This window comes from Mustelus asterias, chromosome 6 (assembly GCF_964213995.1).
Source record: "Mustelus asterias chromosome 6, sMusAst1.hap1.1, whole genome shotgun sequence".
NCBI lineage: Eukaryota > Metazoa > Chordata > Chondrichthyes > Carcharhiniformes > Triakidae > Mustelus > Mustelus asterias.
This window is the reverse complement of record NC_135806.1, coordinates 135,091,542-135,109,817: the sequence shown is the minus strand read 5'-3', so window position 1 is coordinate 135,109,817 and position 18,276 is coordinate 135,091,542. Positions and strand designations below refer to the sequence as shown.

The 18,276-nt window shown below is 48.1% G+C and overlaps 1 protein-coding gene across 4 annotated transcripts in view; it reads left to right on the top strand.

Moving 5' to 3' along the window:
- palld (palladin, cytoskeletal associated protein) overlaps window positions 1–18,276 on the top strand; it is a 460,036-nt gene that overhangs the window by 220,214 nt on the left and 221,546 nt on the right. For all 4 annotated transcript variants that reach the window (XM_078215142.1, XM_078215143.1, XM_078215145.1 and 1 more), the window contains one exon: window positions 17,063–17,129. In XM_078215142.1, coding sequence (XP_078071268.1) covers window positions 17,063–17,129 — 67 coding nt within the window. The remainder of the gene's footprint in view (window positions 1–17,062; window positions 17,130–18,276) is intronic.

The window sequence follows — 18,276 nt, the reverse complement described above, 5'->3', positions numbered from 1 at the left end:
TCATCAGACTCCAGCTTTTATACTCTATACCCCGTCCTATAAAGGCAAGCATACCATATGCCTTCTTCACCACCTTCTCCACCTGTGTTGCCACCTTCAAGGATTTGTGGACTTGCACACCTAGGTCCCTCTGTGTTTCTATACTCCTGATGACTCTGCCATTTATTGCATAACTCCTCCCTACATTATTTCTTCCAAAATGCATCACTTCGCATTTATCCGGATTAAATTCCATCTGCCACCTCTCCGCCCAATTTTCCAGCCTATCTATATCCTGCTGTATTGCCCGACAATGCTCTTCGCTATCCGCAATTCCAGCCATCTTTGTGTCATCCGCAAACTTGCTGATTACACCAGTTACACCTTCTTCCAAATCATTTATATATATCACAAATAGCAGAGGTCCCAGTACAGAGCCCTGCGGAACACCACTGGTCACAGACCTCCAGCCGGAAAAAGACCCTTCGACCACTACCCTCTGTCTCCTATGGCCAAGCCAGTTCTCCACCCATCGAGCCACTTCTCCTTGTATCCCATGAGCCTTAACCTTCTTAACCAACCTGCCATGTGGGACTTTGTCAAATGCCTTACTGAAATCCATATAGACGACATCCACGGCCCTTCCTTCATCAACCGTTTTTGTCACTTCCTCAAAAAACTCCACCAAATTTGTAAGGCACGACCTCCCTCTTACAAAACCATGCTGTCTGTCACTAATGAGATTGTTCCGTTCTAAATGCACATACATCCTGTCTCTAAGAATCCTCTCCAACAACTTCCCTACCACGGACGTCAAGCTCACCGGCCTATAATTTCCTGGGTTATCCCTGCTACCCTTCTTAAACAACGTGACCACATTCGCTATCCTCCAATCCTCAGGGACCTCACCCGTGTCCAAAGAAGCGACAAAGATTTCCGTCAGAGGCCCAGCAATTTCCTCTCTCGTCTCCCTGAGCAGTCGAGGATAGATGCCATCAGGCCCTGGGGCTTTGTCAGTTTTAATGTTCCCTAAAAAACCTAACACTTCCTCTCTCGTAATGGAGATTTTCTCTAACGGGTCAACACCTCCCTCCGAGGCACTCCCGGTTAACACGCCCCTCTCCTTCGTGAATACCGATGCAAAGTATTCATTTAGGATCTCCCCTATTCCCTTGGGTTCTAAGCATAATTCCCCTCCTTTGTCCCTGAGAGGTCCGATTTTCTCCCTGACAACTCTTTTGTTCCTAACGTATGAATAGAATGCCTTAGGATTCTCCTTAATCCTGCCTGCCAAGAACATCTCGTGCCCTCTTTTTGCCCGGGGTCCGGGGTGCGTGGGGAGGGGTGGTAGGGCTAGGCTGGAAGCAATTGAGAGCACTCCTTGGAGTGGTTGTTTCTTGGTTGAAGGACCCCCTTTTTCAAAATTAATAATCTTGAACCCTCAAATATCTGGATTGGAATCATATGGAATCCTAATAATGTGGAAATGTTTGAATAATGCTTTACAAAATGTTTATTTACTCAATGTGATGGAGATGTAGAGGTCATACTGTAGGGTCTGTCAGTGCACGCTCCCTTCCTACACGAGACAGATAGCCTGCCCATTGTCCATAGGTTGGCCGCACTTCCATCTCACAACTCTGCGCTCTGTAAGTACAGGTCCACAGATACTTAAAAGTGGCAGCACAGGTGGAAAAGGTGGTGAAGAAAGCATGTGGCATGCTTGCCTTCATCGGTCAGGGTATCGAGTATAAAAGTTGGCAAATTATGTTACTGTTGTATAAAACATAGGTTAGGCCACATTTGGAATACTGTGTCCAATTCTGGTCACCACACTACCCAGGAGGACGTGGAGGCTTTGGAGGGAGTACAGAAAAGGTTTACCAGGATTTTGCCTGGTATGGAGGGTACTAGCTATGAAAAGAGATTGAATAAAGTGGGATTGTTCTCCCTGGAAAGACGGAGGCTGAGGGGTGACTTGATAGAAGTTTATAAAATTATATGGGGCACAGATAAGTTGAACAGTTAGAAGCTTTTTCCCAGGGCAGAAATGACAATTACAAGGGGGCACAAGTTCAAGGTAAGGGGGGAAAGGTTCAGTGGAGATGCGCGGGGCAAGTTTTTTACACAGAGGGTGATGGGTGCCTGGAATGCACTGCCAAGTGAGGTGGCTGAGGCAGACACATTAGCGACATTTAACACATATCTGGATAGACAGGGACATTTTTCCGTGGAGTGTAGGGGGCTTAGGGGTGATCATATAGAGGTCTATAAAATAATGAGGGGCATGGATAAGCTAGATAGTCAACATCTTTTCCCAAAGGCAGGGGAGTCTAAAACTAGAGGACACAGGTTTAAGGTGAGAGGGGAGATATATAAAAGTGTCCAGAGGGGCAGTTTTATCACACAGAGGGTGGTGAGCGTCTGGAACAAGCTGCCAGAGGTAATAGTAGAGGCGGGTACAATTTTGTCTTTTGAAAAGCATTTAGACAGTTACATGGGTAAGATGGGTATAGAGGGATATGGGCCAAACGCGGGCAATTGGGACTAGCTTAGTGGTAAAAACTAGGCAGCATGGACAAGTTGGGCCAAAGGAGCTATTTCCATGCTGTACACGCGATGACACATGAACAGGCAGGGAATAGAGGGATACAGGTGGTTGGTCTGGATAGGACAACGTGATCGGTTCAGGCTTGGTGGGCTGAAGGGCCTGTTCCCATGCTGTACTGTTCTTTGTTCTTTGCCCTGGATAGAGTTTACGTGGAAAGGATGTTTCCACTAGTAGGAAAAACTAGAACCAGAGGGCACAACCTCAGGCTAAAGGGACGATCCTTTAAAACTGAGATGAGGAGGAATTCCTTCAGCCAGAGAGTGGTGAATCTGTGGAACTCTTTGCCGCAGAAGGCTGTGGAGGCCAGGTCATTGAGTGTCTTTAAGACAGAGATAGATAGGTTCTTGATTAATAAGGGGATCAGGGGTTATGGAGAAAAGGCAGGAGAATGGGGATGAGAAAAATATCAGCCACGATTGAATGGCGGAGCAGACTCGATGGGCCGAGTGGCCTAATTTTGCTCCTATGTCTTATGGTCAGCACCTTTACGCTATTTTGGAGACCCATCTCCCCTTGGCGGACCTCCAGGTGTCTGCAGACCCCAGTTTGAGAACCTCTGATCTGTGTATTTTTCATCACATGAGACTGGCGTGTAAAACGATCCTCCTTCCCCCTCCCCCCACTGTATTACTTTCAATCTTTACAAAGAGTGGCCTCACTCTCCCGTCATCTCCCTTTAATGTGTACAGCAAGACTATTAAAGGATTCTCTGCAGACATTGTATTTACACAGCCATCGAACACCATTAGTCATCATGTCACCCTCAACTATGCGGACAGGTCTGCAGTGAATCAACTAGCATTCGTGTTGTGCAACCCCTGAACTCACAACGTGATTCCCATAATCTTGGATTTACCTCAGATCCTTGCTTGATATATTTGACAGATTGAATTATAATGTCGTAGTGACAAGCCCCTCGCTCCTCCTCACGCTAAGATGTGGTTCCACAGCTTCTGACATTGCCTCCAGTGCCTGTTCCTACTGATCAAAGGGTGGCTGTGTGAGGTGGGGAGGAATGCAATATCATCAGCTTTCTATATTTCTCTTTATTGGCTTCCCTCAACAACTTGCATGTGTATAACATCTTTAATGTCGCATAGAATCCCTACAGTGCAGAAGGAGGCCATTCAGCCCACCGAGTCCGCACCAACTCTCAGAGCATTTTGCCCTGGCCCACCACCCCCTGCCCTACTCCCGTAGCCCCACACATTTACCATGGCCAATCCATCTAGTCCAAACATCTCTGGACACGAAGGGGCAATTTAGCACGGCCAATCCACCTAAGCTGCGCACCTTTGGACTGTGGGGGGAAACCGGAGCACCCGGAGGAAACCCACGCCAAAGAACAAAGAACAATACAGCACAGGAACAGGCCCTTCGGCCCTCCAAGCCCGCGCTGCTCCCTGGTCCAAACTAGACCATTCTTTTGTATCCCTCCATTCCCACTCCGTTCATGTGGCTATCTAGATAAGTCTTAAATGTTCCCAGTGTGTTCGCCGCCACCACCTTGCCCGGCAGCGCATTCCAGGCCCCCACCACCCTCTGCGTAAAATACGTCCTTCTGATATCCGTGTTAAACCTCCCCCCCTCACCTTGAACCTATGACCCCTCGTGAACGTCACCACTGACCTGGGAAAAAGCTTCCCACCGTTCACCTTATCTATGCCTTTCATAATTTTATACACCTCTATTAGGTCACCCCTCATCCTCCGTCTTTCCAGGGAGAACAACCCCAGTTTACCCAATCTCTCCTCATAACTAAGCCCTTCCATACCAGGCAACATCCTGGTAAACCTCCTCTGCACTCTCTCTAAAGCCTCCACGTCCTTCTGGTAGTGTGGCGACCAGAACTGGACGCAGTATTCCAACGTTCTATACAACTGCAACATCAGACCCCAACTTTTATACTCTGTGCCCCGTCCTATAAAGGCAAGCATGCCATATGCCTTATTCCCTACCTTCTCCACCTGTGACGTCACCTTCAAGGATCTGTGGACTTGCACACCCAGGTCCCTCTGTGTATCTACACCCTTTATGGTTCTGCCATTTATCGTATAGCTCCCCCCTACATTAATTCTACCAAAATGCATCACTTCGCATTTATCTGGATTGAACTCCATCTGCCATTTCTTTGCCCAAATTTCCAGCCTACCTATATCCTTCTGTAGCCTCTGACAATGTTCCTCACTATCTGCAAGTCCAGCCATTTTCGTGTTGTCTGCAAACTTACTGATCACCCCAGAATGGGGAGAATGTGCAGACTCCGCACAGACAGTGACCCAAGTGCTGACCACAGTGCGACCGTGTAGTAGAACATCCCAAGGTGTTTTGCAGGGTGTTAAGTCACGTGAAGATATTTTGGGACAGATGGCCAACTGTTTTCTGTATTTATGTACAAATGCAGTGAGAGACAGAGGCCAGTCAGCCCTTCAAACCCGTACTGCTCCAACTCCATTACACCATGGTTAATGCTACGCCCTCTCCCTCCCACTGACTCTCTCCCAGTCCACGATGATCTCTCCCCTTCATGCTTGGCTCTAAGAGGGGTGGGCCCTTCAATGCTTGGATCATACATCATCTTGACAGCGCTGAAGCAACTGTGCTTGTCATTGGTGTCCGCCAGTTCTGACTTTGTGTGTCTCCTTTTACTGATCATTAGCTCCTTATGCCATGGGTTTGATGCTGTACCACTGCCTTTAGTATCATAGAATCTGACAGTGCAGAAGGAGGCCATTTGGCCCATTGAGTCTTCACCAACCCTAAACCCACCCAGGCCCTGTCCCCATAACTCCATGCATTCACCCTAGCTAGTCTCCCTGACACTGGGGGGTAATTTATACGCCTGTAGAATTGCAGAATCCCTACAGTGCAGAAAGACGCCTTCTGGCCCATCGAGTCTGCACCAACTCTTCGACAGAGTATCTTACCCTATCTTTTGCCCCACTAATCCCCCCCCCCCCCCCCCCCCCCACCTATGCATCTTGGGACACTAAGGGGCAATTTAGCATAGCCAGTCCACCTAACCTGCACAGCTTTGGAGTGTGGGAGGAAACCGGAGCACCCAGAAGAAACCCACGCAGACACGGGGTGAATGTGTAGACTCCACACAGACAGTGACCACCCAAGCTGGGAATCGAACCCGTGTCCCTGGCGCTGTGAGACAGCAGTGCTAACCACTGTGCCACCATGCCGCCCCAGGACTGCTGCCTTTCTCCTGTGGTGTGGTGAAGTTTCCAGCCTGCAAAATCTTTGCGTCTTTGCTCATTAAGGTCCTCCACCTCTTGGTAATTTTCATCAACCACTCAGAGTGTTTCCTGGTGGAGAGGTCAAGGACCTCTTTGTCGGTGCTTGTTATGATGGACTTTGGCATTGACCGGGGCACCAAGGAGCTCCTGCCAGCTGGAGGCAAAGTCATGGGGTCGGAGAGCACGCACAGACCTCCCAAAAAACCCACCTACCCAAGCCTTTGGGCATCAGCTGCTTCACATGAGGCAGGATCTGCAAGATTGGACTGACCAGCTGGAATTAATCAAGGGAGACTCGATGAGGCTTCAGAACAAAAGGGCTTTATTGCCAAAGCAACAATTAACAATATATACAAATAGGGTCCAACAGAATAATGATGTGACCGTACACTACTCCTCCCTAGCTCCAACTGCCAATCCTTCCCAACCCGGGATACGCGCCCTCACATTCCACAGCTCCACACTCCGTAGGGTCCAGCCTGACCACGTGACCCTCAGGGGAACACCCCCTTAAAGGGACCACGCTACCCTATCAGCCATCTCAGAACCCGTTGAGCCAGGGCGGAAGAATCCTCGATTCTGAGAGACAGCTGAATTTTTTTTCTTTAGTTCACGAAAAAAAACTTAAAGCAAGTCTAAACTTTTTTCTAAAGTTTATTTATTAGTGTCACAAGTAGGCTTACATTAACACTGTAATGAAGTTACTGTGAAAACCCCCCTAGGCGCCACACTCCGGCGCCTGTTTGGGTACACTGAGGGAGAATTTAGCACGGCCGATCCACCTAATCCGCACATCTCACGGACTGTGGGAGGAAACCGGAGCACCCGGAGGAAACCCACACAGACACGGGGAGAACGTGCAAACTCCACACAGACAGTGACCCAAGCCGGGAATCGAACCCGGGTCCCTGGCGCTGTGGGGCAGCAGTGCTAACCACTGTGCCACCATGCCACCCAATAGGTTGCAGCCTCCTGAAACAAAACATGAGACTTTCCCTGCTTACACCACTGCCTGACAGCTGAACACCTCAGATGCAGTGAAAGTATTTGCTTCTGGGTGAAGCAGCCCTACTAATGGTAATTCTATCTTTGTTGTACATTGGGACGGAAATTACTAGAAAAATAATGGCACCTTAATGACACACGCACAGTTACTAATGTGAAAATTGGCCAGCAAAGCCAGGGTGTGAATAGGTAGTGATGAGTGACAGTAATGAAGAGAGTGATGAGTTACGAATACCCTGAATCTGCTGTTCCATTTACACTGCCCCACCTTAGCTGTGTGCAAATAGAATCTCACCCTAAGCTTCTGTGTTCTTTTATAAATACCTGCTGTGTTTGCACGCAAAACTGCAAACAACTTAGTCTGCAAGTGCCTTTCTTAACGCTGTGCTAATCATAGAATCTCTACAGTGCAGGAAGAGACCATTCGGCCCATCGATTCTGCACTGACCACAATCCCACCCAGGCACTATTCCCGTAACCCCTCCTATTTACCCTGCTAATCCCCCTAATACTCGGGTTAACTTATCATGGCCAATCAATCTAACCCGCACGTTTTTGGACGGTGGGAGGAAACCAGAGCACCCGGAGGAAACCCACGCAGACACGGGAAGAACGTGCAGACTCTGCATAGACAGTGACCCGAGGCGGGAATTGAACCCGGTTCTGTGGCACTGTGAGGCAGCAGTGCTAACCACTGTGCCATCGTGCCGCCCCTAAACTCTCTGAGTGAAGAAGTTCTTCCTCATCTCAGTCCTGAATGGCTTACCCTTTAATCTTAGACTCAGACCCCTGGTTCTGGACTTCTGGACATTCTTCCCACATCTCGCCTGTCCAGTCGCATTGGGACTTTATATGTTTCTATGAAATCCCCTCTTATTCTTCTAAAAAAGAAATCAGTTGCTGAAAGTAAGCGCACAGATACAGCAGGCAGTAAAGAGGGAAGATGGTATGTTGGCCTTCATAGCGAGAGGAATTGAGTACAGGGATAGGGATGTTTTGCTGCAATTGTATAGGGCATTGGTGAGGTCACACCTGGAGTACTGTGTGCAGTTTTGGTGTCCTTATCTGAGAAAGGATCTTAGCTGAGGAGCCAGGACAGCACGGTGGCACAGTGGTTAGCATAGCTGCCTCACAGCGCCAGGGACCTGGGTTCGATTCCTGGCTTTGGTCACTGCCTGTGTGGAGTTTGCACATTCTCCCCGTGTCTGCGTGGGTTTCCTCCGGATGCTCCGTTTCCTCCCGCAGTCTGAAAGGCGTGCTGGTTAGGCGCATTAACCCGAACAGGCGACGGAGTGACGAGGAGAATTTCACTAACTTCATTGCAGTTTTTATGTAAGCCTTACTTGTGACTAATAAATAAACTTTACTTTAAACAGACTCAGTGAGGTAGGGACACTCTCACCTCTGATTGATTAGTTAAAGAGAGAAAGATGTCCTCCCCCATTCCCCCCCCCCCCCCCCCCCCGCCCGCCTCCCTGTTGTGGAGTTGAAAGAAAATATAAACATTTCTGGCAACTAATGCATCAGCTGGTTTGAGCTTATCATTGCATTCTGAAACAAAAGGTCACGAACGCAAGTCCGTTCTCCAGAGATTGAGCACAGAAACCCGATCCTGAAGGGACCTCAACAGGGTCAACACTGAGAGGTTGTTCCCTCTGCCGGGGGAATCTAAAACACGGGCGCTCTGTCTCAGGAGAAAGAGGCCATTATTTAGGGCTGAGATGAGGGGAAATTTCTTCGTTCAAAGGGTTTGTGAATCTTTGGAATTCTCTACGTTGAATACGTTCGAGGCTGGGATAGACAGAGTTTTGGTTTCTTGGGGAATTCTGGGATATAGGGAATGGGCGGGAAAATGGAGATACAGCCAAAGGTCAGACATGATCAGACTGAAAGGCGTAGCAGATGCAACACGGCTCAGGGTCAACTCCTGCTCATCTTTCTCATGTTTCTGAGCCAGGCTGACACTCCAGGGGAGTGCTGGGGGAATGCTGCACTGTTGGAGGTGCTGCCTTTAAAACAACGCCCTGAATGCCCTCTCAAGTGGATGAAAAAGTCACCTTGGCACCATGTGAAGGAAGAACAGGGGACTTCTCCCCGGTGACGTCTCCCTGGTGACCTGGTCAACATTTATGCTTCAGATGGTGTCACAAAGAAAGCAATTATCTGGTCATTTTCTCATTGCTTTTTCTGGGATCTTGCTGAGCACAAATTGGGAACAATGAGTACACTTCAAGCATTGGCTATTAACGCAAGGCTTTTTCCTTGTACTGTGCATGTGATCATAAATCAACGGGGGAGGCAGTGGCGTAATGGTAATATCACTGGACTAGTGATCCGGAGAGCCAGTGTAATAATGATCGAGGGACCTGGGTTCGTATCCCACGATGGCAGCTTGTGAAATTTGAATTCAATATAAAAATCTGGGATTATAAATCTAACCATGAAACCATTGTCGACTGTTGCAAAAACCCATCTGGTTCACTAATGCCCTTTAGGGAAATCTGCCGTCCTTACCCAGTCTGGCCTACATGTGACTCCTGAGCCACAGCAATGTGGTTGACTCTTAAGTGCCCTCTGGACAAGAGCATTTAGGGATGGGCAATCAATGTTGACCTTGCTAGCAATATCCACATCCCATGAATGAATAACCAAAAGGGCAGGCCTGCAAACCATCATCTCCGTGGCAATGAATCAGCAAACTGCAAAGACAATTTCTCTTATTCCAAGTTAGAAGTCTCACAACACCAGGTTAAAGTCCAACAGGTTTATTTGGAATCACGAGCTGTCGGAGCGCTGCTCCTTCATCAGGTGAGTGAAGAGATGGGTTCACAGACATGGCATATATAGGCAAAGACACAATTCCAAGATAATGGTTGGGATGCGCGTCATTACAGGTAATCAAGTCTTTACAAGTATAGACAATGCGTGTGGAGAAAGGGATAATCACAGCTTAAAGAGGTGTGAATTGACTCAAGCCAGGGCACTTCTTTAACCTGTGATTATCCCTCTCTCCACTCACACTGAATGTACCTGTAAAGACTTGATTACCTGTAGAGACTCACATTCCAACCATTATCTTGCAATTGTGTCTTTGTATATGCCATGTCTGCACTCACCTGATGAAGGGGCAGCGCTGCGAAAGCTCGTGATTCCAAATAAACCTGTTGAACTTTAGCCTGGTGTTGTGAGACTTCTTATTGTGCCCACCCCAGACCAATGCCCACATCTCCACCTCACTCTTATTCTGAGAGAAGACTATTCTTCCACTCCCCGATGATCTTCTCATGCACCCTGCTGGTCCATGGCCCCTACTGCCCCCACTGCTTCGGTCAAGAATCAGCCTCTGGGAATCAACGAGTGGGAGGAAATTCCTTGTCTGAAAATAGATCAGGAATCCTTGGTCCCAACACAGAGCCTGCTATGGGAGTGTTAAGTGCAGGGTTGGAGCCAGGACTGTCATGGGTATAGTATCAGGAAGTTTATATGTGTCTGGAATGGATCTGATTTGATTTGATTTATTATTGTCACAGTGAAAAGTATTGTTTCTTGACAGACAAAGCATGCCGTACATAGAGAAGGAAAGGAGAGGGTGCAGAATGTACTGTTACAGTCATAGCTAGGGTGCAGAGAAAGATCAGCTTAATGTGAGGTAGATCCATTCAAAAGTCTGATGGCAGCAGGGAAGAAGCTGTTCTTGAGTCGGTTGGTACGAGACCTCAGACTTTTGTAGCTTTTTCCCAACGGAAGAAGGTGGAAGGGAGAATGTCCGGGTGCGAGTTGTCCTTAATTATGCTGGCTGATTTTCCAAGGCAGTGGGAAGTCAATGGATGTGAGGCTGGTTTGCGTGATGGATTGGGCTACATTCACGACCCTTTGTCGTTTCTTGCAGTCTTGGGCAGAGCAGGAGCCATACCAAGCTGTGATACAACCAGAAAGAATGCTTTCTATGGTGCATCTGTAAAAGTTGGTGAGAGTCGTAGCTGACATGCCAAATTCCCTTAGTCTTCTGAGAAAGTAGAGGTTAAGGAATGGGGTAGGGACGAAACATTAGATTAACCCTGGCATGTTTGCCACACCGTAAGAAGCAATTAGATGAGCACTTGAAATGTCTTAGAATTCAAAGCTACGGGCCAAGTGTTAGAAAATGGGGTTAGAATAGATAGATGTTTGATGGCTGGCACAGACATGATGGGCCAAAGGGCCTCTTACTGTGCTGTAAAGCTCTACGACTGTATGATTGCAAAATTAGAGGCAGAATCTTACTTTGTTGCAAACATTGCTGCCATTGTGCTTGTTGAAAATGGGATCCTGTATAGAGTGAGGCCAGCACGATGGCACAGTGGTTAGCACTGTTGCCTCACAGCGCCGGGGACCTGGGTTCAATTCCCAGCTTGGGTCACTGTCTGTATGGAGTCTACACGTTCTCCCGGGTGAGTTTTCTCCCGGTGCTCCGGTTTCCCCCCACAGTCCGAAAGACGTGCTGGTTAGGTGGATTGGCCATGCTAAATTCTCCCTCGGTGTACAGAGAATCGCTCTGGTGTACAGCTGATGATGCAGCTGTATAGAACGCTGGTTAGGCCACATTTGGAGTACTGCGTCCAGTTCTGGTCACCACACTACCAGAAGGACGTGGAGGCATTGGAGAGAGTGCAGAGAAGGTTTACCAGGATGTTGCCTGGTATGGAGGGTCTTAGCTATGAGGAGAGATTGGGTAGACTGGGGTTGTTCTCCTTGGAAAGACGGAGAATGAGGGGAGATCTAATAGAGGTATACAAAATTATGAAGGGGATAGATAGGGTGAACAGTGGGAAGCTTTTTCCCAGGTCGGAGGTGACGATCACGAGGGGTCACGGGCTCAAGCTGAGTGGGGCGAAGTATAACTCAGATATCAGAGGGACGTTTTTTACACAGAGGGTGGTGGGGGCCTGGAATGCGCTGCCAAGTAGGGTGGTGGAGGCAGGCACGCTGACATCGTTTAAGACTTACCTGGATAGTCACGTGAGCAGCCTGGGAATGGAGGGATACAAACGATTGGTCTAGTTGGACCAAGGAGCGGCACAGGCTTGGAGGGCCGAAGGGCCTGTTTCCTGTGCTGTACTGTTCTTTGTTCTTTGTTCTTTGTACCCGAACAGGCGCCAGAGTGTGGCGACTAGGGGATTTACACAGTGACTTCATTGCAGTGTTAATGTAAGCCTACTTGTGATACTAATAAATAAACTTTAAACTTCACACTGATTTATAGTCGGGGCGTTGAGTGAGCTTTGCAGAACTGTTTTTGCCTTTCCCAAGTTAGGCAGGAGTTAGTGACACAGTGAATGGTGGTGTTGTTCAGTGTAATCCAGCTTTCCTCCATTCCAGTGATGACTGTCCTTCTACACTTCACTGACTGTGAAAGGACTTCAGGACGTCCTTGGCACTGCATAGACGCAAGTTCTCCCTTTCATTTTAGGTCAACTGTAATGCCGGGGTGCAGCCTACTCACAGTCTGCCTGCTCTGCTGTTGCAGAGTTAGGGCGTGTAAGTCAGCCGCACCTTGAGCTGCTTTCCCAGGTCTATACACACAGTCCTGATTAACATCGGGCACATTTAGTTAGCGTGTTCAACCGATACATCCTCCTCCCTCAATCAGCTAACCCCAACTTGCAAAAAAAACATTTTATTTTCAACTGTTGTTCTGTGATCTTGTCATGATGAACTGAAGTAACCTCTGGTGGTCTTGTCCAATCTTGTGATGAGCAATCAGCAGACACATGGGAACACCACCACCTGCAAGTTCCCCTCCAAGCCACTCACCATCCTGACCTGGAAATATATCGCCGTTCCTTCACAGTCGCAGAGTCAAAATCCTGGAATTCCCTCCCTAAAGGCATTGTGGGTCAACCCACAGCAAGTGGACTGGAGCGATTCAAGAAGGGATCTCACCACCACCTTCTCGAGGGCAACTAGGGATGGGTAATAAATGCCGGCCAGACGGTGACACCCATGTCCCACAAATGAATAAAAAAACCAAGGAAATGAAGAAACTAGAAGCAAAAGTAGGCCATTCGGCCCTTCGAGCCTGCTCCACCATTCATTTTGATCATGGCTGACCATCAAATTCAATATCCTGATCCCACCTTCCCCCTCCGATATCCCTTTAGCCCCAATAGCTATATTTAATTCCTTCTTGAAATCACACAATGTAATGGAATAATGTTAATGAAGGGGAACATCCTGTTCCCGTGTTCCTCTGTTATTCTCCAGGCCTCGTGATAACCTACTGCCCCGTGGACACTGGGCTTTCCCTCTGTCCTCTTGTTTGTTCAGCTGCTTCTGTTCATGTGCATCGTAAGGAGCAGAGCGTCCATCCCTTCCTTACAGTGCGTGGGCAGTGTTAGGAATGGGATACCTGTAACCTTCCACTTTAGACCTGATTTGTATATTAAATAGTACTCACTGGGATATATAAAGGGCTTACAGGTGACATTGGGTGTTGGGTGTGTGTACGTGGAGTTGTAAAGAGAGAATAAAGTGAGTTTGTGAAGAAGCTGGACTTGCATCATCTTTTATTACTGAAGTGCAACTGAGAGGCTCAACAGGCAGTACCCGGGTTTGTGGGGGTGGGTTGAATTCTGAGGAGGTGGGGGGAGGGGGGGAGTGGGGTGGCGAAGGGAGATGATCCCGTGTCTCTTCACAAGATCTACCAATTCTGTTGCATTTCATACGCCGTTTAGTCCAGTCAAACATCCCAAGACTCTTAGGGCAAAATTTTCCTGTCCCACCTGCCACAGGAATCATAGCGAGCAGGACATGGTCCCGCAAAGGTCCTTTGACCTCGGGTGGGATTTTCCGGTCCTTGGGGCGAGCGTGGCTGGAAAATCCCACCCGTAGTTTTGTTAAGCAAAATTTGACCCCAAGTCAAAGGTGATGTTGGGACAGGTGTCCCAGGGGGTTGGTCAAAAGATTGGTCTTAAGGAGCATCTTAAATGAGGAGAGAGAGATGGAAGATAGTCAGAGAGGGAATTCCTGAGTATAGGGTCTCGGTAATAAAAGGCACCTCCGCCAAATGGTGGAGTGGTGGAAATTGGGAAAGTTCCAGTGTTGAGAATTGGAGGAACGCTGGAGGTATCGGAGAGTTGAAGGGCTGGAGGAGGTGACAGAGATACGGAGCTGCGATCCCATGGAATGCATTGTATTCAGACAGCTAGCCAATGGGGTAGAAAGGAAAAGCTAAGCTCACATACTCAGGACGGAACAGCGCATTGGACTGAACCTGCAACTCACATGACTAATGCAGGAGTAGGCCATTTGGCCCTTCGAGACTGTCAATAATGCAGCACTGCTCTGGTGTAGGAGTTGCTGGTACGGCTGACAATTATTGCCCGGCATCAGTTGCCCTTGAGAATCATAGAATCCATACAGTGCAGAAGGAGGCCATTTAGCCCATCGAGCCTGCACCGACAACAATCCCTCCTAGGCCCTATCCCCATAACCCCATGTATTTACCCTGTTAGTGCCTCTGACACTAAGGAGCAATTTATCATGGCCAATCCAACTAACCCGCACATTTTGGACTGTGGGAGGAAACCGGAGCACTCGGAGGAAACCCACACAGGCATGGGAAGAATGTGCAAACTCCACACAGACAGTGACCCTAACCGGGAATCGAACCTTACTGCCTGGCGCTGTGAGGCAGCCATGCTAACCACTGTACTACCGTGTCTCCATCTTTAATCGGTGGTAGTGCTTTGATCCAACTGGCTAGACCTCTCCAAGAGTAGATGGGAGCTGGTAATGACCAATCGCTGTTGTTTAGCCCAGCATGTTAGTGGGCCCCTTCATGTAACTGGCTTCTAATGGTTTGTTTTGCCATGAGGCAATGTGGCCCTTGCCTTCTCTACTTTTAAAACCTCAATAAGAAGTCTCACAACACCAGGTTAGAGTCCAACAGGTTTATTTGGAATCACGAGCTTTCGGAGCGCTGCTCCTTCATCAGTTGAGTAGAGAGCCTCACCTGAGGAAGGAGCAGCGCTCCGAAAGCTCGTGATTCCGAATAAACCTGTTGGACTTTAACCTGATGTTGTGAGACTTCTTACTGTGCCCACACCAGTCCAACGCCGGCATCTCCACAGCATGGCTTTTAAACCTCTGATTCAACTCATCATGAGAGTGCGGAGGTGAGGAATGTGCTGACCTGAACCAAACGGGTCCGCCATTGAAATTCTCTCTTCTCTCCTGATTATCATTGACTGCACAAAGGTAAAGTTTTAGACATTCCATTGCGATCATCAAAACACAGTTCTAGTTGAGAAGAGCTCTCACCATGTAGACTTTCTATTAGATGTTGGGCCTGTGGCTACCTGAGCCTTCAGCTCACATTATTGGAATAATAATTGCACAACAATGTTCAAAATGACATTTCTGACGAAACCCTTCCTTTACCACTGGCAAGGGCTCATGAACTAGATCCTGTTAGAGTTCAAAGGTCAGCGCTGTTGAATTGACCAGTTATGCTGGATGGGTGCAGCTCCAACAACACTCAAGAAGCTTGGCACCATCCAGGACAAAGCAGCCCGCTTGATTGGCACCACAACCACAAACATCCACTCCCTCCACCACCGATGCTCAGTAGCAGCAGTGTGTACTATCTACAAGATGCACGGCAGCAATTCACCAAAGACAGCACCTTCCAAACCCATGACCACTTCCATCTAGAAGGACAAGGACAGCAGATACCTGGGAACACCACCACCTGCAAGTTCCCCTCCAAGCCACTCACCATCCTGACTTGGAAATATATCACCGTTCCTTCACAGTCACTGGGTCAAAATCCTAGAATTCCTTCTCTGACGGCATTGTGGGTCAACCCACAGAACTTGGACTGCAGTGATTCAAGATGGCAGCTCACCACCACCTTCTCAAGGGCAACTAAGGATGGCAATAAATCATAGAATCATAGAATCCTACAGTGCAAAAGGAGGGCATTCAGCCCATCGAGTTTGCACCGACCACAATCCCACCCAGGCCCTATCCCCATAACCCCATGCATTTACCCTAGCTAGTCCCCCTGACACTAAGGGACAATTTAGTATGGCCAATCCACCTAACTCGCACATCTTTGGACTGTGGGAGGAAACCGGAGCACCCGGAGGAATGCCACGCAGACACGGGGAGAATGTGCAAACTCCTCACAACAGTGACCCAAGCCGGGAATCGAACCTGGGTCCCTGGCGCTGTGAGGCGGCAGTGCTAACCACTGTACCACCGTGCCGTCCAATGCTGGCCAGCCAGTGACGCCCATGTCCCACGAATTAATAAAAAACAGTAACCAGCCTCTGAATCCAACGATAGCATAGGACTAAAGCTTGTCATATGAGGAATGGTTGAGGACTCTGGGTCTGTACTCGTTGGAGTTTAGAAGGATGAGGGGGGATCTTATTGAAACTTACAGGATACTGTGAGGCCTGGATAGAGTGGACGTGGAGAGGGTGTTTTCATTGGTAGGAAAAACTAGAACCAGAGGGCACAACCCCAGGCTAAAGGGACGATCCTTTACAACAGAGATGAGGAGGATTTTCTTCAGCCAGAGAGTGGTGAATCTGTGGAACTCTTTGCTACAGAAGGCTGTGCAGGTCTTTGAGTGTCTTTAAGACAGAGATAGATAGGTTCTGGTTAATAAGAGGATCAGGGGTTACGGGGAAAAGGCAGGAGAATGGGGATGAGAAAAATATCAGCCATGATTGAATGGTGGAGCAGACTCGATGGGCCGAGTGGCCTAATTCTGCTCCTATGTCTTATGGTCTTATGGCCTAAAAGGTTGTATTCAAAAACTTGTGCAGTTGAAGAGCTGTTTCTTGTTAGTTAGTATTTGCCCAGCTTTGTGTAGAGGAATGAATCTGGAAGCATGAGGAAGAAAGGATTATTTACTGCTTTCTCCCCATTGCTCAGACCAGCAGCAGGCATAACTCCTTCCTTTTATGTAACAGCTGGAAAAGCCCAGAGGCTGTGTGTGTGCCAACGATGTTCTGGGTGTGCCACGCTATTATACGTCTGCACAACAGCACTGTAATTGGATTGGATTTCTCACACGCATAGACTGGTTATTACAAGCAAAGCTTCACTTTTGTGGCCGGATGCCAAGGCTGAGGTTAGGGCAAATCAAAGGCGCAAGCTCTCATCCTCATTCATGCTTCAAGAAAAGTTGAACGCCCCTCTAACTTTCCTCTTCTTTCCTATCCCCTAGGGGCTTCTTCCACCGACTCGGAGGGCGAGAGAGAGATGTTTAAGTCACATGCTGGAACCATGCCTCAGTAAGTGTGCAATATCTCCAACAGTGAATGTGCATGAGTCCAATGTTAAGTGTGTATGAGTCTAAAAGTGAGTGTACATGCTGAAAAGATCAAGATTGTAATTGGGCATCTGATTTGATTTGATTTATTATTGTCACATGTATTAACATACAGTGAAAAGCATTGTTTCTTGTGCGCTATACAGACAAAGCATACTGTTCATAGAGAAGGAAAGGAGAGAGTGCAGAATGTAGTGTTACAGTCATAGCTAGGGTGCAGAGAAAGATCAACTTAATGCAAGGTAAGTCCATTCAACAGTCTGACAGCAGCAGGGAAGAAGCTGTTCTTGAGTCGGTTGGTGCGTGTCCTCAGACTTTTGTATCTTTTTCCCGACGGAAGAAGGTGGAAGAGAGAATGTCCGGGATGCGTGGGGTCCTTGATTATGCTGGTTGCTTTGCTGAGGCAGCGGGAAGTGTAGACAGAGTCAGTGGATGGGAGGCTGGTTTGAGTGATGGACTGGGCTTCATTCATGACCCTTTGTAGTTCCTTGCGGTCTTGGACAGAGCAGGAGCCATACCAAGCTGTGATACAATCAGAAAGAGTGCTATCTACGGTGCATCTGTAAAATCAGACATGCTAAATTTCCTTTGTCTCCTGAGAAAGGCTGCCATTCGTCTTCAGATGCTAAAGCACATCCTGATGGTGGAGCATGCAACATCAACATTCTTTGTACAGGAGCTCTTTGTGGCATTGTTAAACTTAGTGTAGGCAAAGGGTGCTTGATGCCAGTACTGACTTGTAAGCTAATGAAAAGTTGGCTGAGATGTCTATCGTCACCAATGTAGTCATGACTTAACTCTTGATCTGACTTGTGATGCTTGACTTTGGTAGGATATATCTGTCCCATTTTGGAATCAATCCAAAACTTCCCCCAACTGCTTTGAATTTAACATGACAAGCAAAACCTCGTCTGCAGTTCTGTAACTCATCCACCACTGTTTTGTGGGATTTGGACAGCGCAGTGGCACAGTGGTTAGCACTGCTGCCTCACAACACCAAGGACCCGGGTTCGATTCCCGGCTTTGGTCACTGTCTGTGCGGAGTCTGCACGTTCTCCTCCTTCTCTAAGAACAGTATGCTGGGTTTCCTCCGGGTACTCTGGTTTCCT